Source organism: Glandiceps talaboti, chromosome 6, assembly GCF_964340395.1.
Source record: "Glandiceps talaboti chromosome 6, keGlaTala1.1, whole genome shotgun sequence".
In the NCBI taxonomy this organism is placed as follows: Eukaryota; Metazoa; Hemichordata; class Enteropneusta; family Spengelidae; genus Glandiceps; species Glandiceps talaboti.
Genome location: NC_135554.1, coordinates 24,334,750 through 24,358,103, shown reverse-complemented (window position 1 = coordinate 24,358,103; position 23,354 = coordinate 24,334,750). Strand labels below are relative to the sequence as shown.

Below are 23,354 nucleotides of genomic sequence, written 5' to 3'. Positions count from 1 at the left end.
CCTATCATGTAAAATCAGTGTCCAAGCCAATGAATACACCTATTGTGAATCTGAGTGTACATATAGATTGTAGAAATAGCCTAAATTGAGCAGTGCACTTTACATTGTAAGCTTCATTGTGTCATTACGCCCTCAACTGATGTTGCACAGATACTTATTATCGGCGTTCTGATATAGGGATCCTACATCAATGCCAAGCGTTATGAGTTTTTCTGCACCGAAATTGGTTCTAAAAATGAAATTGCTACCAAGAGCTACATTAAATTGAAACATTAACGCTTTAAAACTTGATACTCTTGTATCCACATGTGATTTACATTTGCACTGAAAGGTGGAGTAAGGTCATAAATATAACTATTTTAAATGAAGTACGTAATTACGAGCGTCTGTTGATGAGTGATGGCTTACTAACTGACATGTCCTTGTGTTTAACATGATAGTTTCTATATCGTCGTAAACCGCAGCAACTTTTACAACACCGTCCAAGATATTTTGCAGGGTCTCAGAAGAAATATCTGAGCTCTGGTTTGTGAGAATGCCGTTTCTATGGATTCTCAAGATCTTGGCTTGTTGTCAAGTGTGTTGAATACCCATCATGATTGGCATCGATGTAGGATTGCTAAGATTAGAAATGAACAACAACAAGTCTCTGGGCTATCCCTTACCATAGAGGGCGCTGTGACATGCATCTTACAGACTGTAGCACATCTTACAACACTTTGGATTAATGTTATTTCTATCAGCTTACCATAAATAGATACAGTCATATTTGAAAAATAGGTGTATTGTGAACCTGACTGATTAGATTTTCTAAAGTCTGTTTCAAGCAACCGTTCAATGGCTCTCTATGATACAACCTTGCAGAAGCCAATAAGGAACTCCATGTGCTACACTTTAAGATAGCAAGATTGAATGAATACAGTTTCGTGCAACATTTTGTCGAAATGAAATGAATTTATGTGCCACCATTCAGACATCAAACATTGGTGCCCATGTCTGCATCTATTTGCAGTACTTTTGAATGATTTATTTCTTTTTAGACAAAATGTAGCAAGAAATTGTAATCTTGCTATCTTAAAGTGTAGAATGTGTACTTTCTTATTTGGTTTGTGCATGGTTGTATCATACAGAGCCGGTGAACGGTAACTTAAAACAGACTGTACAGTGGTTGACTTTATATAATGTGCTCTCTCTCTCTTCTCTACTTTGTACTGTCTTCACCAAAACATTTACATCTAAATCACTCTCCTTACCTAATCTTCATAACTTAATTTTTCTACATTCCACATATTGTTCTCTGCTGCACACGCTGCTTTCTCTACAATCAGGAGGAAATCCTCACAAACCGACTATCTTATGAAATCACTGACGGGAAACCTTACACATATTACACCATTCGTGTTGCTGCCGCTGGTCGTTTGCCGTACCTCACTTGTAGTCACGGCAAATGTTGGAGTCAATGGGCCCAGGTTGTTGGACGTACACGGGAGTCAGGTACAAACTATGATTCGCATGCCTTTCAGTTTTGTAGTTGTAATGTTGTACGTAGTTTGTTTTTATTTTGCATGTGTAGCGTAATACATTTTTTATTTCGTTGTGCATGTGTAGGCAGTAAACATAGAGAAACACCAACAGTACATGGTTCGTGGACTTGAACCTTATACATTGCATACTTTCCGGATAGCATGTAAACCAACAGGTACTGATGGACATTGGAGTGCATGGTCAGAAACCAGTACAAAGAGAACACTGGAAACAGGTATACTTTGATTTGAGGAACAAAAATCTAACTTTAGAATAATAAGAAAGTTTTCCTCTTTGAACGCTTGAGAGTCAAGTATGCATTAAATAAATACCATGGTTACAAAATATAACGACAATGTTGGAACCACTGTCTCATTGTCAATGTTTTTTTTTTATGTAGTCAGATACACTTTCAATGGTCATAATTTATTCCATGGATCAGCTGACGTACAGTCTTGTTGTTGTGTATTACCCAGGTGGCCGATGTGCTCTGTTTTGTCTTAAGCTGGTTAGCAGTTTGACAGTCTTATTATTACTATTTCAGCCCCTGATAGCGGTGTCAGAGAATTATCTATTGATGAGAAGAACACAAATAGCAACTCACGAGATGTTACCATATATTGGCAGGTAAGTGGCATTCAATTTTTGGATGATATAGCTTGGTTTTGTCTCTCATTTTTTTTAATTTTGGTTATGTGGGATGGAGTGGGGTCAATTTTTAAAAAAAATTTTTTGGTAAAACTGATGTTTCTCTGAAGCATACAACACTTTTAATCCAGCCTTCGGTTTACTAAGATAGACACAAACTAAATCTATTGTTCTTCAATGTGGTAGATTACAGAAGTGAGTGATAGCAGTTCCTCTGTTGTTTGATTCTAATCACCATGTGATCAACATAGTGTAAACATTGGAAGTCCCAAAACAGTACACTGCAAGTTAATGGAACTCTAAACTAGTTTTCAGAGATGCCTCCCTACTGTGAGACTAATTTAAACCAACATCCATTCAATAGCTTATCACTGTTGTATCAACGTGATGCAACAATAGTTTTAGTTTGTGTCTATCTTAGAAAACGAAAGACTCAACTACCTGGGTAATATTAGTGTATTAGACATTATATACATTTATATGCTGTCAAACTTCTAACAAAGATTGTCATACTTAATGTAAAGCCAATGTCTTAAAATGTTTACCGAGGCGATCTTTTTAACAACAATGGCAAATGTAGAAAAATTATGCAAAGACAAGTGGCAGCTGCATGTCAGTGGCAGCTGCATGTCAATGGTAGAAATTTGGACATTTCAAAAATATCAAAATAAGAAATATTTTGCGTGACTAATAATTTACTGTAAAATGTTTTAAACCCGCAGTTACCCTCACTGAGAGAGAGGAACGGAATTATCCTTGGTGCGAATGTAACAGTTCAAGAAGAAGATGGAACCAATCAGGACAGTGCTTCTAGCCTCCATGTACCCATACAAGATACCAATTCAACGATGTATACTACTATTCCTGGTAAGGCCAGATAAAAAAAAATTATTTCTTTCCATTAACCTGATCGATCCTGAAGCAATTTTTTTCAAAAAAATAAAAACAACTAAAAAAATAAAATAAAATAAAATAAAATAAAATAAATCCCATCCTACCTACCCAATTTTCTGAGGCCATGTTATCAGAAGCAGACAGTTTGGGTTTTTTTCGCCCGAGGTGCAACTTGGCCAAATAAATTTGTTTAATGAAAATTGACTATAGTCATCCAGAGAAATTGATGACTGTCTTTAGCTTAACTAGTTGTCTAGTAACTATACGTGTGATTGTTTTGTACAATCTCCCTCGCCACGTATAGTCATATGGACAAATTCTACTTAAAATCTAGCTTAATATCCTGCTGGGGAAAGGGTGAACAGTGCATGTCAGTAGTAATCTATCACACACTGACACATGGTTTTAATTGGTTAGTTCATTCAGTTTAAATACTACAAACTCAAACTTCAGTGTTAAAGCAAGTTATGTGAGAATGTGATAACGTCATCAGATTTATATCAACGCTCGAATAGCATTAAACTACCCCTGTCAGTGGGAAGAACAGAATGCTAAAAAAAGCCATTTGACTAGAAGGTGGGAGAGAGATATCGTAGAAAACGACCACATGCACAGTTACTAGACTAACCTGACTAGCATTATCAAAACAAATCAAGTCTTCCCACTTGTTTGTGCTGCCAACTGTGCATCCATAACCACAACTTAATTAATGTGGTACTTATTAGCATTACTGAGTCAACAATCCTAATGTATTATTTGTTCTTATGGCCAGAAATTGTCAAACTGTAAAAAAATAAAGAAGAAAGAACTCACAAGTCTGGCCACATGGTGGCAGCACACACAGCCGGAATTGAATACACACATCTCTGCTGGTAGATGGTATTGAAATCAGTAATTGTCCAGCATTAATATAACTATATTATAAGTGAGATAATGTTTTCACATGTTTCCATGTATGTAGGATTCAGATTTAAAGGACACTTACAATGTAGCTAGAACTAATAATTTTTAAAATTGGGGGAAAATATTGTTATGGGTATGTGTGATGTACACACATTTTTTGTTTTGTAAACAAAGTGAGGTGGCTTTTATGTCAGATGTTTATTCAGTGGAACCATGCCACAACTTGTTTGTCACAAAAAGTGTTTAAATTCTTTCTAAATTCTCTGCATTTCAGGTCTTGATAGATACAAATCCTATAAAGTGACTATTACAGCTTACAACAGTGCAGGTAATGCACCATCATCCAGCATAACAATTCCTGACCAGTCGACTGGTAAGTTCAATTTTCCTTGTTCTTGTTCTTAACCTTTCACATGGAAGTCTTTGAGAGAGGACTGAGCATATGAGTATTAAGTAATGGCATTTTGTAAACTGACTAAAAAGAGAATGCAGGGAATTTTTTTTTTGAAAATAAAAGTTCTTAAAATCTCACCAAACTTTTAACATATGAAAGCTTGTTCCTGGTTCGTTTGAAATAATAAAAGAAATTTGTTGGGTTCACTGTCTTGTTTTCAAGGAAATTAACAATCTCTTATCTTCTCATCGAGTAACACAATATTCAATGGCCATATTGAATTCAGTGGCCATATTGGATTCGGTGGCCATATTGGATTCTGTGGCCATATTGGATTCAGTGGCCATATTGAATTCGGTGGCCATATTGGATTCTAAAATGGCTTAATTTGGGTATCATTTTTATCGCTATTTCAAATATTTGTAAAGTTACCCCTGATTTGTTTTTCTTGACTTAATAACTGAGAATGGGTTTTGAGTTTTCTTGAACAAACTAACAGTATACGTTTAAATAGTTTATTTCCATGGCCAAGGCCAGTACTACTTAAAGTCAAAAGGAAAAGTCAACCTCTTTTTCATATTTCTGTTATATTTCTATCATTAGTACCAGGTGAACCACAAAACTTATCTGCCAAAACCATTTCTGAGAATAGTATTGCTGTTTTTTGGGAAGCACCAACCAATCCTAGAGGCACCATAGTAGGATATAAATTGGTATATCAAAGAAGTACTGATGATAGAGAGGGAAACGAGGACAGGTAGGATAGATGGAAATATTCAACTCCTATTGCATTTTATTTATGCTACTAGTATGTAGGAATCTGGTTGTTTGTTGCTGTTTTTTAGCACAACTGAACTTGTTCAGTAGTGCTATAGGGATCGCCCGGCGTCTGTCTGTCTCTGTGTGTGTGTGTGTGTGTGTGTGTGGATGTGTGTGTGTGTGTAAACAACTTAAAGTCAAAAACTGCTGAACCGATTGCCATGATATTTGGTGGGTCCATTACCTTGGGTGTCTAGTTGGGAAATTGTTCAAATCAAAATGATCGCATCACAGGTCTGTGATTTGGGTAAAAAAATGTGATTTTTGGTCAAAAAACTTAAACTCAGAAACTACTGGGCAGATTGGTGCGAAATTTGGTGGGAACATTCTGAAGGGGGTGTAAAGTAAGATTTGTTCATGACATGATGATTCCATCAGTGATATGCAAATTAGGGCTAAAAATGTGTCTTTTGGGTTAAAAATCTATAATTCCAAAAGTACTGAGCAGATGGGGCTGAAATTTAATGAGAATGTATCTAGGGATGTATGGATGAAGAGATATTAAGCATACAGTGAGTCCATGAGTGATATGCAAATTAGGTGTAAAAATTTTTGGTCAAAAACTTATATCTCAAAAACTATTTGGTCACTGAGTCTGAAACTTGGTGAGATGTTTCTGAAAGTGTTATTCTGCAGATTTTCATCAAAACATTTTGACAAAATTGGCCCTAGCAACCATGACCACGCCCTTAGCAACGACCAAATGGCAGTATATTTTGGTCAAATGACAACATCATCTGGTAGGCAAATGAGTAAACATTCAAAAAATGTATGTAAATACCCTAGCAACCATGACCACGCCCATAGCAACAGCGAAATGGTCGTGTATTTCACAAAGATAACAACAGGGATTAATAGACAATTGAATAAACATTCAAAATATGTATGTAAATTTGCCTAGCAACAAGACCACGCCCATAGCAACAGCCAAATGATCACATATATTGCAAAGATAACAACCAGGATTAATAGACAATTTAATAAACATTCAAAAGATATATGTAAATATGCCTAGCAACAAGACCACGCCCATAGCAACAGCCAAATAATCACGAAATGTATGCAAATATATCTAACAACATGACCACGCCCATAGCAACAGCCAAATGATAGCATGTATCGTAAAGATAGCAACATGGCTGGATAGGCAACTGGGTAGCCATTCAACAAATGGCCACTTATTGTTACCATATGGATAAACATTTTTAGAAACTGTACAGTTGTGCTACAACGCCATTGGCGGTATTTTTTCAAATCAGTTTTGAAATTTTGGTAAATGATTAGAAAACTTAGTAAACATATCATGACTAATGGAGAATATATTGTTCATGGTTCCAAGAATCAATAGGACATTACAATATAGTTACTTTGAAATGTCACATTCGTTTCCAATTTACCATTCCAAAGTAACTATATAGTACTGTCCATATAATGACTAAATTGGTCACTTTCATTTGACCTCTGTGTGACCTACATCCAGGCTTTCCTGGAGACATGCTCCAAAAAACTATTCAATTCAACTGAGTATTGTCAATCTCTTCAAATTCTTAGTTCACTTTTGAAAATCCAATAAAAATGTAAATTTTTGTCCTGGAAGTGGCATTGTGACAATTAGAAACACAATAATTGGATGGCATGTTTACAGTTCAGTGTAAATTTATTCACAAATGACACCTGACATGCCATTCCAGAGTCACATGACAGTCACATGTCAATCAACTATTATGTATTTCATTTGGGAACAGACCTTTGATTACTTTAACTTTGTTGTTCTCTGTTTCTGTCATCAAATTTTTAAATGAAATTATCAGAAGTAAGATTTCTTGACAGCTATGTGTATCCATGACAACTGAGTATAAACATGATAGCATTCATTTTGTCCAATTTGTGTACTTTCCAGACCTGTGAAGATAATTAATGACGGTGACATCCACCAAACTACTATTACAGGCCTTCAATCATTTGTGCAATATGAGTTCAAAGTGAAGGCAAAGAACAGAATTGGATACAGTGGTTTCTCACCTACTGTCACTCAATACACCCAGGAAGGAGGTAAGTTAAGCATCCATATTGGTTGTTGCTAAGATGACATCATTGTTTCTCCACTAAGGTTAGCTTTCATTGGTTATTGCCTGGATGGCATTGTTTCTTCACTAAGGTTAGTTTTCATTGGTTGGCATGAGGATGACATTGTTGTTTCCTTACTGTAAGATGAGTTTTCATTGGTTGATGCCAGGATGACGTTGTTTCATCACTAAGATGGGTTTTCATTCGTTGTTGCATCGTCGTCACTATAGTGACAGCTTTTAAATATAATGTTCACCACAAAATTGTGACTTTGACATCTGTTTCCATACTTGGTACAGTTCCAACTGGGTCACCTACCAATCTGACAATACAACCAAGTCTACACGATCCCACCAGTCTTGAAGCATCCTGGAAAGCACCCTGTTTGGATGATAGAAATGGTGTTATACGAATGTATACAGTCCAGTTCTGTCAATATCAGGAAGTACACAGCAATGATGATGATGACAATTCAACTGTGATCTCAATATGTAGAGGTAAAGAAACATATTTGAAATGAAGCGAACATTATCGACAGAATGATAAGTCGTAAATTTTGTTGCAAGGGCTGTGTAAATGTTTTATTTGTCAACAATCAACATATAAATGTGAGTCATCCATAAGGCTGTGAATACCGCCACCTAGAGGTCAGCTGTAACTATGGAATTTGTCATTCTGATGCTTCAGGAAAATCGAGAGGAAATAGTCAAAAGCTACCATGATAAAGAATCTAGGCCATATGTACTATAAATAGTGAGGAAACCTGTATTAAACCATCAACTTTACTATAAAACACCAAAAGATGATTTAAACCATCAACTGTACTATAAAACACCAAAAGATGATTTAAACCATCAACTGTACTATAAAACACCAAAAGATGATTTAAACCATCAACTGTACTATAAAACACCAAAAGATGATTTTAACTATCAACTGTACTATAAAACACCAAAAGATGATTTAAACCATCAACTACTATAAAACACCAAAAGATGATTTTAACTAGCAACTGTACTATAAAACACCAAAAGATGATTTAAACCATCAACTGTACTATAAAACACCAAAAGATGATTCAAACCATCATTTGTACTATAAAACACCAAAAGATGATTTAAACCATCAACTGTACTATAAAACACCAAACGATGATTTTAACTATCAACTGTACTATAAAACACCAAACGATGATTTAAACCATCATTTGTACTATAAAACACCAAAAGGTGATTTAAACCATCAACTGTACTATAAAACACCAAAAGATGATTTAAACCATCAACTGTACTATAAAACACCAAAAGATGATTCAAACCATCAACCGTACTATAAAACACCAAAAGATGATTTAAACCATCAACTGTACTATAAAACACCAAACGATGATTTTAACTATCAACTGTACTATAAAACACCAAACGATGATTTAAACCATCAACTGTACTATTAAACACCAAAAGATGATTTAAACCATCAACTGTACTATAAAACACCAGAAGATGATTTAAACTATCAACTGTACTATAAAACACCAAAAGATGATTTAAACACATTCAGAGATATAGACGATATATTCTTTAGTTTATTGATTTAATGAAAGTTTTATGTATAATGTTTTCACCTGAGGTAAAAAAAACACATAAACTTTGTGATTTAGTTTTAAGAGAAAACACCAGTAATGTGTAAAAACCCATCCTAAACTGCAGGTTGTTTGTGTTTTGTATTTATTTGATCCTAAAGTTGTCTATGAAAACCTCAAACCTCAAAATTTCTATTTTGTAGTTATGTATGGGAGAAATTGATTAACCATTGGTATAAAATATATTTTCAAAATATTGAGACAGTGAGTATTTCTTAATTTGTGCTTTCAGAGGGAAACTCTAGGATGGAGAATTTCACCGTTATTGACCCAAATTCTCTCGAAGCAAGCAGAGCAGAACAACACTATGTGATGAGAGGACTAAAAGCAAACACACAGTATGCTGTATCAGTATCAGCGTTCACATCTCAAGGACAAGGACCGACAACTGACTTTGTACTGGGAAAGACCAGTATGGGAGGTAGGTGATGTTTTTGGCTTCACTTTCAAAAATTGAGTTTAAAACTTTTGTAAATTCTCTGTTGTGTTAATGCGACCATTGTGATGTCTTGAAATAAACTGTTCATTTATGACAGTTTTAAGATAACATGCCATGAGACTTACCAGAATATTTCTTCTTCTTTTTTAAAAATTTGTGAATGCTCACTAGGCTTCAAGTTGTGAGTCATATTTTTAGAGAAAGTTCTAAAAAAGAAAAGTAATCAGTGGCTGAATTTAAGGAAGAAAAACTGACAGTGTAAAATTGTGCCATAAATACTCAATATTGTAGTGTCAGCTAGCCATAGTAGTAAAAAAAAAATTGTAAACTCACCGTTTTACTAGAGTTCTCTAACAAAGTTATGGTAGATTGTTTTGAAAGCTATGCCAGTTTTACCAGATTTCCCCCTTTCTGTTACCTGGGTGCCCAAGCCTTGGCAACATCACTAACAGAAGAAGAAGAATCATAATGATAAAGGAGACTTGTAAGGCATCTAATCTCTGCAAGCAGAGCTTGAGACACAGCAGTAATGAGTTTACTGTGTATGGTAAGGGGAAGGAGGATTCAAGTATCACTGTCAGATTCACATTCCTTTGCCCTGAGGCAGTGCACACAATAACCGTTATACCTCTCTTGGTGCTTATTATATCATTTTTCTCCATTTTTTCAGCTCCTGAGAAAATCCCAGAAAATGTGAAAGTGCAGAGTTCATCATTATCTGACTCGACCATGACAGTTGAGTGGTCACCACTTGTTGGCGTTAATCATGATATGGTGCACTATGAGATGGAAGTGAAAACTATGAACAACTCTGAACATTGTGGTGGTATTCAAGTTCTGAGAACAAACAACACTGAAATGACGATTCAGGATCTGTGTGGATATGAGATGTATGGAGTTGTTGTGAGGGCGTGTACTAATGCGGATATTGAAGTTCAATGTGGAACGTATTCACAACCTGTCTTTGCTACTACTCACATTGGAGGTAAGTTTAATACAACCTCCAAGTGTATACTCACATCAGAGGCTGACTTGGCCTGATAACTTACAAAATGTACTAGTTACTGAAAGTGGACAAAATCGATGGAAATGAAAGATTTTCGGCCGTGAGTTTCATTGGTATGTTTGTAGGGGTGTCAAAAGTTAGATTTGTTCATTCATTGATATCAATGTGTGGCTATGCCATTTTGATCAAAACAGAATCCTACTAGGTGAATGGATTGAAATGTGATGTCTTGCTGAAGAGAACATTGTACCTCTTCCTAGCAACTATAACCATGCCCTTAGCAACTGCAAAATGCAAGTCTGAGTGTCTTTTGCAAACAAAACAGTAGAGATGTTTAATCATGTGAATAAATGTTCAAAGATGGACAGGTACAAGACATATCTAGCAAATAGGCAACAGCGAAATTGACTATCTTCTGTGCAAAGGTAACAACATTAATGGGTAGTCAAGTGAACAAGTACACCAAAATAAACATAAATTTGCATAGAAAATATTGCTCAGCCATAGCAACAACCAAATGCTGAGTGAAGGGTAGGCAAGTGAACAGGCATTCAAAAATAAACACAGATGTGCCTAGCAACAGTGGTCATACCCATAGCAACAACTAAACAACAGTGTCTTGTGCAAAGATCACAGCAACAATTGGTGTGGATCAACCAACCAAGACCGATCACTGTCCCTGAATAAGACTGAATGATGTCACACAAATGAAACCATGGAAATAAAATTACACTTTATAGCTAATTCCTAAATTCTGTGAATCCTTGTCCAAATTGCGTAGTTGTTCTATAATCATGTGAGTGTTTTGAGTCACATTCATTGAGATCTATTAGTCTTATCGTCGGTGTGCCCTCTATTGCCAATCTGACGTACCACTGACTCACACAATTTCAAGTGATGCACCAAAGTTTGGTGTTCCCCTATCTCTAAATATGTGGTGACTCCAGTTTTTATCATTTTGACTCACAAAACAACAAAATTTGGCTATCATTAGAGGGAACACTTCTTATCGTCATGACAATACTGTTCTGTTGATTTCATTTCTTAGCACCAAGTCCACCATTAGATGTCGAAGTGAAACCAACAGGAGACTCAACAATAGAAGTTACATGGTCACCACCACAAAGGTATTTTATACTCTCGATTATTGAAGTGAATGATCTAAAGTTCACAGAATCAAGCTTGAATAACATTGGTCATTGTGTGATTGTGTGTATATGTCTGCATGACTAAAAATCACTGGTAGCAATTCCCAGCACAGATTTTTTTTTTCAAAAACACACATTTAAAAAAAATACACAACAAAACCTATTTGTTATCAAGCAACAATTGATACTGAAATAAGAACAACCAGTGTGTATGTATGTTTTAAATGTGTGCAATGTATATGTTAGTGCTTGGGAGGGAGTGTGTATGAGATAGGTAAGAAGAAAGAGGTTTAAAGAGAAAAAAATGTAGTTAAACTACCTATCTCTTCAATGCACCTTGAAATAAATTACTAAGACTAAAAATGAAATGTTGTGTAAAGATTTTGAATTGTCATGATTACAATCACTAAATGTCTGATATGAGAAATCCATAGTATTCCAATGTCTATAATGTATGTGTGTGTGTAACTATGTATGTGTGTATGTATGTATGTATGTATGTATGTATGTATGTATGTATGTATGTATGTATGTATGTATGTATGTATGTATGTATTGATCATTATGTATGTATGTATGTATGTATGTGTGAATTAAATGTAATGTAATGTGTGTGCATGTATTTGTGAGTGTATCTGTGTGTGTTAATATGTGTGATGTGTGTGACTATGTATGTGTGTACATAAGTGTATATGGGGGTACATCTTTGAGTGTAAATTATGATTATCACATGGAGACCCTTTAAAGTCAAAAAGTACATTATATCATATCTCACAAAATGATGCACTTTCGGTTGATATCATTCTTTTTCCAGACCAAATGGACCTGCATATGGTCTGAATTATTCCATTGAATGTTTTGGTGAGGGGAACACGACTATGAGTAACAAGATGGTAACCTCACAAACAAATGTACAGATTAGAGTAAGTTGTAATGGGGATATAAACAGTGAGGATGTACAAGCTACATGTCGTGTGAGGGCCATCAATATGGTGAATGGAGAGGAAAAAAGAGGCAACACAGTCACTACTCGTGAAGTACAAATATGTTACAAAGATGCAGGTAATTTTTAGCTTCTGAAGAAATACCATCTTATGTTTTGGTTCTCTCTTTGTGTATGTGTGTGTGTCTGTGTGTGTGTCTGTGTGATGCGAGTGTGCATGCATGTATGTGTGTGTGTGTGTGTGTGTGTGCGTTAGTGTGTGTGTGTGTGTGTGTACAGCTGTGTCCATGCGTCTGTCTCTCTGTCTCTCTGTCTCTGTGTGTGTGTGTCTGTGTCTGTGTGTGTAATATACACATGAATGTCTGTGTCATCATTTTCTGAAGAACCATAGACTCAAATTCGAGTGCCCTCCTGCAGTTGACAAATTACACATGGTGTATCACCACCCATCATTATGTTATTTAAATTCGATTTTGAAATAATTACATTATATTAATGGATAAATTTTATTACATTTTCTTGTCAGAATGGCAGTATATCTTCGTCACAATTGGTATTATTATCTTTGTGATATTCATGGTGTGTGTGGTGTACAGACTGTACAAATTTGTGAAAGCTAGAGGTGCCTTTGACAAAGTCAGTTTTGTCAAACCCATCTGGGAAGTAAAGGTAAGATTTGATAAAATTGTATGAGGAACTTCCAGAAACATTAAAACTCCAGACCCTGTGTATAATTGTTTTGATGGATCAGTCATTCATGAACACATGGGTGGCAAGACTACCACAGGAATCATGCTATGGGCAAACTAAGATAGACACGACCGAACCTGTTATCACAACATGCTGATAAAATGGACATTGCTGTAATTATGCTCACAGTAGAGTGACATCTATGATAGCAAGTTTTCCTCTAGTGGCCACACATTCAACCTTATTCCGTGTTTACATTATCTTGATTACAGGGTGATAATATCCACATATCCAAGCCACTTGTTTAGTCTACCACGTGCAACAACAATAGTTTTTGTTTATGTTAGTTTGCCGATCACTTGATTTCCATAGTATTTACATTGTACTTTTAAACTATTTCCTTCAATGCATGGTACCTCAAAAGATCAAAATTCATTTCTAAATAGCAGCAAATGACAATATGCTAGTGACACTTTGATAAAGAAATAGCATACCAGGAATACATAATATATGTTCTAATAATCTTAAATGATATATTTCATGTTATGGTATAATTCTTCATGAGAAGAAGAACCACCACTTCACCACCCCACCCCACTCCACCTCCACCCCCACCCAATATGAAATTATTGCACAGGTACATCATCATAATGTTACAACTCAAAAGTCAGCTCTTATAAATTCAATCTCTTCTTTTTTGTTTGTAGACCCAGGATGGCCGCAATACAAACAGTCACCCTGTGTTCCTGTATGATATTCCAGAGGTATATGACCAAGTCATTTCCTTACCAAACCAGGAACAAACAATGGGAATTGCAATTAGTCCATCTGATCATGGTAGTGTACATTCCTCTGATCATGGCGTGGATATCGATGGTGGACAACACATGTCAGGAGTCAGTAGTGATAGTTCAGATAACAGTAGTATTGGAGGAAGTGTGCATGCAGAGAGCCCTCCACATCAAATCGGTGTGCTTAGACCTGGAGCAAGTGCTGCATTCAATGCAGGTGGACATGGAAATATTGTAAATCAAGATTTAGATGACTATCTGAGAGTGTCTGAGCTTGATGGCAGAGTTCAAAACAGACCAAATATGTTTGTCAGACAGGATGATGGAGTACATCAAAGTTTGGATGACTACCTGAGAGTATCGGAGATTGACAGAGTCCAGGTCCAACAACAAAACAGACCTAATATGGCTATAAGACAGGATAATGGGGTGAATCAGGGTCGGGATTTGGATGACTACCTGAGAGTGTCTGAACTTGATGGAGTGGCACATAACCAAGTACCAAACAGACCCAGTATGCCTACCAGACAGGATAATGGAATGAATCAAGATTTGGATGATTATACAAGAGTGTCTGAACTTGATGGAGTGGCACACAACCAAGTACCGAACAGACCCAGTATGCCAACCAGACAGGATAATGGAATGAACCAATATTTAGATGATTATTCAAGAGTGTCTGAAGTTGATGGCACACATACCCAAGAACAAAACAGACGCAGTATGTCTGGTGGACAGGATAATGGAATGAATCAAGATATGGATGATTATACAAGAGTGTCTGAAGTTGATGGCACACATAACCAAGTACCAAACAGACCCGGTATGCCTACCAGACAGGATAATGGAATGAATCAAGATATGGACGATTATACAAGAGTGTCTGAAGTTGATGGAGTGGCACACAACCAAGTACCAAACAGACTCAGTATATCTGGTGGACAGGATGATGGAATGAATCAATATTTAGACGATTATTCAAGAGTGTCTGAAGTTGATGGCACACATAACCAAGAACAAAACAGGCCCAATATGGCTTCTAGACAGGATGATGGAATGAATCAATATTTAGACGATTATTCAAGAGTGTCTGAAGTTGATGGCACACATACCCAAGAACAAAACAGACCCAGTATGTCTGGTGGACAGGATGATGGGGTAAACCAAGATTTAGACGATTATTCAAGAGTGTCTGAACTTGATGGAGTGCCACACAACCAAGTACCAAACAGACCCAGTATGCCTACCAGACAGGATAATGGCATGGATCAAGATTTAGATGATTATTCAAGAGTGTCTGAAGTTGATGGCACACATAACCAAGAACAAAACAGGCCCAATATGGCTTCTAGACAGGATGATGGAATGAATCAATATTTAGACGATTATTCAAGAGTGTCTGAAGTTGACGGCACACATAACCAAGAACAAAACAGACCCAGTATGTCTGGTGGGCAGGATGATGGGGTAAACCAAGATTTGGATGACTACCTGAGAGTTTCTGTACTTGATGATGCACATAACCAAGAACAAAGCAGATCATATGCACCAGCAAGCCAGGATGATAGGGTGAATCAAAATTTTACTGATTATCTCCCCATATCTGAAGTTGATGGTGTACAAAATCAGGAAGCCAGAAGTCCAACGATACCAGCTGGACAGAGGGATGGGACAGACCCAAGTTGTGGTGGTTATCTTCCCATATCTGAGCTTGAAGGAGCACAGAATCAAGGTGGCATACAGAAACCAGGACTCAGACGTCCAACAATACCAGCTGGACAGAGGGATGAGACAGACCCAAGTTGTGGTGGTTATCTTCCCATATCTGAACTTGAAGGAGCACAGAATCCAAGACCCAGTACACAAAGGACATCAGCCCAAAATAATGACTATGTTGCTCTTTCTGAAATAAATGGCTGTGTTGGTCTTTGCCACAAATCTCTGGAGGATGGCAAGGTGGAAAAGACAATGGAAAAGAAGAAAGCCAACCAGCACAAGGACTATGGTATGCTTGGTAACCCTGGAAACCCAACCTCAGAGCTAAGGAATATGGAGGTGTATCAGGCAGACCTGACACAATCTTCTCCAAGGACTCGACCAAGAGAATGTGTAAATGAAGAATATGTGGCCAATGTAAACATGGACAGTAAAAGTACCCCAACAACAACTGATTCTGACAGCTCGGACGTTAGTACATGTGAAGATCTGGAGAATACAGTTCCCCTTTTGAGTGGTATCCCCGGGCAACACAGACCCGCCTCACTTGATGTTATACCACAAGGAGGAAGAGTTCGTGCAGACTCAAGTCAAAGTACTCAGAGTGAGGAAAGTGGTTTAGGTGATGAAGATCCTTCAGCTATAGAGTTACAGCCATTGATGGTTCATAGTCCTGAACCAAATAATGATTCATATGTGCCGTATGATCAAATGAGAAGTACATAACACTGTATTCTGTGATGCAAATAGACTTCTAGTTCATATGTGCCATATGATCAAATGAGAAGTACATAACACTGTATTCTGTGATGCAAGTACACTAGTTCATATGTGCCAGATGATCAAATGGAAGAATGCATAACACTGTATTCAGTGAGACTCGTTCATATGTGCCATATGATCAAATGGGAAAATGCATAACACTGTATTCTTTGATGCAAGTACACTAGTTCATATGTGCCAGATGATCAAATGGAAGAATGCATAACACTGTATTCAGTGAGACTCGTTCATATGTGCCATATGATCAAATGGGAAAATGCATAACACTGTATTCTGTGATGCAAGTACACTAGTTCATATGTGCCAGATGATCAAATGGAAGAATGCATAACACTGTATTCAGTGAGACTCGTTCATATGTGCCATATGATCAAATGGAAAATACAACACTGTATTCTGTGATGCAAGTACACTAGTTCATATGTGCCATATGATCAAATGGGAAAATGCATTGCAATGTATTCAGTGAGACTAGTCCATATGTGGCCCAAGAGGAGACTGTATTCTGGAATAGAACTACCAGTACTCCTTGTGTGATGTGTGACCAAATGAGAAATGCATCGTACTCTCATACTTTGTAACAGAACAGACTGGTTGAAGTGTGCCGTATTATGAAACAATAGGCCTTTACAAGATTTGTCATGGTGGCACCCTACTTCCTGTCTGTGTGTACCTTGGGGGTATACATGGTATAGGTTACTGATTTAATCATAGAGCTCTACTGCTTTCCTCGATATCTGAACAATACGAAAAACATCCCTGATTTACACTTCTACAGAATACCAAGTGACAAAGCTCTTAAGATTAAGAAACGGTATTAAGAGGCGATGATACCCCCAATTTGAGTGAGGGCGCTGTATTCTTCATTTCCTGTTTGCAGTCTGCAATGGCCTATTGCATGTGAACTTATACTTTTCATTAAAAAAAGACAAACTTGGTTATGTCTTTTAAAACAGGTACTGCAGTTGCAACAATGAACGGAATTTAAAGCAATTTGCCATGAGTCTTCATGTTGAAATGGAATAGAACTCATAAGTCCACAGTTTGTACCTACCATATTGATTTTTGTCATGAAATGATAAGAAGAAACCGATACGATGGTCTAACCTGTACATACCTGTATATAAATATGATTTTATTATAGTAAAACACAACATAGAGTGTAAAATGCCTAAAACCACAGTGCCAGACATGTGGGTCAATCCACTTTTACGTAATATGCATTTTGCAGTGCTATACCAATAAAACTTAGGTAACAGTTTTTTTTAGTCAAACACACAAATACTTTGTGATGAAAATTTCTACTCACAGAGTCAAAAAAAAACATTTTTTGGCAGCGAATCCCAATTTTCACTTTGCTTCCAAGAAATTTGTTGACTTTGTGAGTAGAAATTTTCATTACTCGGTATGAACTCAGAGTCCATGAATATTCATTCTCGCACACAAATACTTCCAGAACCGTCCTATGTACAGATATTGTTTCATCACAAAGTGCTAAGAAGTAAAGCTATCTCTACAAATATATACCATAGATGTCAGGAATTCATTGTGACTGTACCGTATTTGTATCCAAGTAAATAACTTATGTCTGCTATGGAGATGTTTACTTGTATCTCAAAGTTTATGATTGTTAGGGACTAGATACAAATTACAAGGGGGAGGAGCAATGTTTTTCGGGGAGGGTCACCATTTTCCGTGAGTGTTCATAAGAGGGTCACCACTCAATATTCCATTCACAGATGAGGGGGAGAGTCAGTAATTTTTTTTATTTTTATTTTTTATTTTTTGCAAGGTCATGGAAGAGGGTCAGTCTTTTTTCACGTCTGAAAAACACTGCCCCCTTTTTTTGTCAAGTCCCTTATTTCTTGATATTTGCAGAAAAGTTTTAACGCCAAAAGAAAATGCAAAAATAAACTTAACAGTGACAAAATTATGAAGTATTATACACCATTGAACCAGAAATTGTAGATCAGGTAATACATACAAGTTTACTGAAATATTTTTCCATTTCGGTTTTCGCAATCCATATCACATCATTATGTTACACATCAGGGAACAACAAATACTTTGCCATTACTAAGTGGTTTTAGTAGATGTGATAGATACATCAAGACTGAACATCATCATTTTATGAATAATAGAGAAGAGAACTAAGCAATCAAATAGTAACTATACATTTTAGATGGTCAGTGTGAAGTAATCAGTCTGCTACAAAGGTACAAGCTGAGTTGATAAACTTTTTTATTGTAAGTGAAAATATTTACGTAAAATATCAGTTAAACTATCATTCTAGTATAAGGAGGAGAATGCCACTCCAGGAAATAAAGGTATTTTCATAAACTTCAGGTTCTCGACAATTATTTCATGATATCACATCTCATAAATTTCACTCGGTTGTCAAGACACACCAATGAAACTCTTTCACCTCTGTTGTTCTTTCAGTGATGCATCATTGCCTCATTGTCTAAACTGAAATGAACATTGGAGTAGCATTCCCCTTTAAATATCAATGCATGCCATGTAAGACATTACAATTGTCTTCTAGCATTGTTAGAACAGTTGATTGCATAGTAGGGATTTTGTCGACATTTTATACGTGTATGATAAATTACATCATCAGATTTATAAGTTATATCTTAATACCAGGTTTGAGTTCAGTCAGTTGCAGTTATTCATTCAGTATGCTTCAGTAGGTAGAATACTACATGAACTTTTCAGATATGCCACAAAATTTACTCCTAAAAATGTTTAAACTCAGCTTGTGTCCCTTGAATTTATTAAATTACTGTAAAGAATCGTGAAATAGATAACTGATGGTTAGGCAAAAAAAAAGTATTGTTTCTGATCAGTGCACACATCGCTTAAATTTTTAGGTGTTTGTCCAGCCCATGCAGTCTGCAGATGTGGGGGAAACACAAAAATAACCCTCCCTACTTCAGTGAAGACAACTGCAGAACTAATCATGAACAAGCAAAGGACATCTGCCCCACATACACACTTGCTCTAAAGTACTAAAATAAAAAGCACAGTAACTGCCATAAATAGTAGATTTAGTGACAGGTTTGTTGAGAATAATATAAAAAAAAAATTTAAATTCACATTGTTTAGTCAAAATGCCCTAACCAGAAACTCTTTTTTTGGCCTTAAAGTCAGTGATTTTTCTGAACAATTCACTCGATTTTAGTCAGTAAGTCTGTCGTCATTGTAACTGGTGAAGTGCGGTAAACACACTAAGACTGAGTGTACATTGAAGTTTAAACTTTTATATGTAGTGTGAACTCACTATAAAATAAGATAATTTTATGTGTAGAGTGTATTCAGCCTGTAGTTAAATTTTGTCATGAAATGTTTGTACTTTGTACGGTGTTACTTTATGTGACTGTAAGTATGAGACGAGACCCGCCTTACTAAAAAGGAAAGTCGATGATCATTATAATTGTTCAAATAATTGTCATACTTGGGTAGAATTTACAGAACAATTTGTATGTGTTGGTTGTGTGTACTTCAGTGAGTGTGGGCAGTGGCGGCTATGTAGTACTATGTGTTGTGTGTACTTCAGTGAGTGTGGGCAGTGGAGGCTATGTAGTACTATGCAGTTTTTTTTATGAAAATGAATCAGTGAATTAAAAACGTTCAATTTGCTGAGTGTGAAGAAAATAAATCCATCTTTAAAGATTAAATTTTACAAAAAAATCATGGTTTACAGATTGTACAATTTTTTATGATAAATTTCTTTCTGTTGTAAGTAGATAAACAATGACACATTTTATCAGATTACCCAAATAATAGTATGAAGTACAGTAGATATTGAATTACAGATTATCATTTGTATTGTGGAGTTTTTCACTGTTTATGAAAAACAGAAATAAGGTGATCACGAGTTATAAAAATACCCTTTGCCCACCCTCTTCATTAGGTGTAATGTTTACACATATAGTGTGATTCTTTGATAACTAGGTGTAGTCAACTAGTGCCAAATATATTGCAATAGCAGAGAATCTTTACAAATTATCTTGTGTTTGTGTTCTCATCATGTCAAAGAAGTTTTTGTCAAGATTTCAGATATTATTTTAATAACTAGTCACCAACAAAATAGTTATAACAAAACTCATTAAAGCGACACAGTCTGTACTGTAAGCGATTCTATTGATATCTAAAGTGTGCAAAATGGCAAATATAAAACGCAAACTAAAACTTTTTTTATTAATAGAAACATGTCTGAGTGAACACAGTGTGATACGGTGTACATGAGGAGACTTAGAAACAAAGAAAGTTACTTTTTTTTTTAATTTAGTGGTAACCAAAAAATTATGTCATAATACTGTTGTAATATATGCATAGTACTGAGGAGAGCTGTATCAGGTACTGGTTTGAACATGATACAACATGTTTTAGTAGCTGAAATTAAATAATTATATTATTATTATTGATATGTCCATATGAAACAAAAGTAAAGATAATAAAGTTGCAGATTGTGTCCTTCTAATGTGGTCATTAGACTGTAAGGTACACCGTTGTGTCGTTCTGCCTGTCATGGCGTACCTTGCAGACAATGTAGCCAATAGACTGTAAGATACATCATGTCGTTCTGCCTGTCATGGTGTACCTTGCAGACAATGTAGCCAATAGACTGTAAGATACATCATGTCGTTCTGCCTGTCATGGTGTACCTTACAGACAATATGACCATTAGAGTATAAGATACGTCGTGTTGAATTAAAAAAACAAATTTTTCAGTGTTGCAGGATATTATTTGTTTTCTTTTATTCAGACAGAGTGTTGGGGTTTTTTTTGCAATCAGAGTTGTACTTTGAGAGAGAAGATTTAATTTTATTATCTTGCAGATACACCATGTCGTATGTTAAACAGCATTTTTTTAAAAAGTAAATTGAGTTATGACTGCCTATATATCTCCATGTAATAATTATACACAGTATGTGACAAGACGACACTAGCTTATATAAGAAGGCGCACACAGATTAGGGTGTGTGTGAGTGTGATGTCATCACCAGCTGTTTTCCCATAAACCCTTGTTGGAAATTGCCAAAATAGTGGCTGAACGCATGTTCAGTGCAGAAGAGCTTCTTTACAAGATTTTCAAAGTTGAGTAAATTACCAAGGTGCTATTGAGTCACCCAAAATCATGTCAAAGTCTGCAGTAAATTAATACCAGTGTACTAAAGGCAGTAAAAAAAACCCTGTCTGACTGTTTACAATGAACTTCTATTACATGTATTTATTTTATGAGAAGAATAGAAATGATGGATAAATATTTTGCAGGCTAAAGTTTTGTAAGTCATATCTGTTATAAATGGTATAAATAAATATTACAAATATTATTATCTTTATTTCACACTTTCCTGAAGACATCAAACAATGACACATTTCTTTCAATATCTGATATTATTATTTACCCTGTACTGTACTGTACTGTTTTTGTTTTTGTTTTGTTTACATTTTATCACCACAACAGAAAACTTTATATCTTGACACATTAAATAAGCCTTAGGAAAAAATACTACGATATGTAATTGTGAAATAAACTATATCTTTTAATAGTCATTCTAACTTTTGCCGTCTTTGTATAGTTGCGAGGCTTTTTTTTTTTTTTTTTTTTTTAAACAATGTAAACGTAACGATTTGCCGTTGGGAGCTCTCTTTATCACGTTCTCTTGCAGGCGAGTGTGTGTGACCATGAACCAAGTGTGTGACAGGGGCGTCCATAGTCTTGCTGCTAGACGTTCTAGCTTTCTTTCGATACTATAAGGGAACGAAGTTCCCAGTGAGGGCTTGCCCGATGTTCCATCCTCGATAGCGATGTTCGGTCGTGTGTCGTATTCTATCGGAAGAACATCTGAGGTCTAGCAGCTAGACTAGAGCGTCCACGACGGTGTAGCGTAACATTTCAGTGTATACTTACGTATCAGTATTCTCCAGTGTCGTGTGTGGCGAAACATACCACAAACATATGACATGGTTGGTTATTATTCTGATCTCAGTAAGAATAAGACACACTAGCCTTTTTCTATGAGCTGACGTCTGTTTCACGTGCATCCCTCCAAAGTTCCCGCCTTTTATCTTGGGCTTATTTTTTAAATATTGCATGGAATATTTTATTTTGAATTCTTTTCCGATCTTGCATGGTTGATTCTGTCAGTATCTATCTGTCACTGTAGGGAACGAGAAAATTTGAAGGGGGGGGGGATTGCTAATTAATTATTTTGGTCTGAATATGTTTTCCAGTTATTAGTAACCTCCCAAAGGAAAGGTGTCGGTCAACAGCGCTCAGGTGTTATGACCTGAAATATGGTCACTAAATAATGAATAAAGAGAGCGAATGATATACAGTTTTTGCACAGATAATTATTTTACTGAAACTACGGTTACTTTATATATATACAAATTAGTTTTGGTATCCTCTTGCTCGTCTGGAGAGAGAGAGAGAGAGAGAGAGAGAGAGAGAGAGAGAGAGAGAGAGAGAGAGAGAGAGAGAGAGAGAGAGAGAGAGAGAGAGAGAGAGAGAGAGAGAGAGGAGGGAGGGAGGGAGGGAGGGAGGGAGGGAGGGAGGGAGGGAGGGAGGGAGGGAGGGAGGGAGAGAGAGAGAGAGAGAGAGAGAGAGAGAGAGAGAGAGAGAGAGAGAGAGAGAGAGAGAGAGAGAGAGAGAGAGAGAGAGAGAGAGAGAGAGAGAGAGAGAGAGAGAGAGAGAGAGAGAGAGATATTTGCAAACGACCGCTCATGATTGAGGTTTAATTTGGTTCAAACCATGCCGTCCATGGGCAAAATAGTCCCCCCCCCCCTTCAGACCATCAGAATTTTCAAGCCCCCCCCCCCTTCGCATCCCCAAGTTTTTCGTGCCTCCCTATATAGTTTCTCATCAGCCCTCTGCTATACATTCTGCTCGTTTTTCTTACATATGTACATATGATTGCAGATAATCGTACACTCGT

General features: G+C 36.4%; 1 protein-coding gene across 1 annotated transcript in view; it reads left to right on the top strand.

The window, feature by feature from the left end:
- The window catches only part of LOC144436997 (uncharacterized), a 35,210-nt gene extending 13,305 nt beyond the window's left edge, over nt 1-21,905 (top strand). The window contains exons 6-18 of the mRNA XM_078125864.1: nt 1,329-1,494; nt 2,069-2,151; nt 2,895-3,039; nt 4,244-4,342; nt 4,967-5,120; nt 7,083-7,234; nt 7,549-7,746; nt 9,124-9,312; nt 10,001-10,315; nt 11,385-11,463; nt 12,299-12,546; nt 12,954-13,096; nt 13,825-21,905. Coding sequence (XP_077981990.1) covers nt 1,329-1,494; nt 2,069-2,151; nt 2,895-3,039; nt 4,244-4,342; nt 4,967-5,120; nt 7,083-7,234; nt 7,549-7,746; nt 9,124-9,312; nt 10,001-10,315; nt 11,385-11,463; nt 12,299-12,546; nt 12,954-13,096; nt 13,825-16,350 — 4,497 coding nt within the window. The 3' untranslated portion in view covers nt 16,351-21,905. The remainder of the gene's footprint in view (nt 1-1,328; nt 1,495-2,068; nt 2,152-2,894; nt 3,040-4,243; nt 4,343-4,966; nt 5,121-7,082; nt 7,235-7,548; nt 7,747-9,123; nt 9,313-10,000; nt 10,316-11,384; nt 11,464-12,298; nt 12,547-12,953; nt 13,097-13,824) is intronic.
- Nucleotides 21,906-23,354: the final 1,449 nt, after the last annotated feature.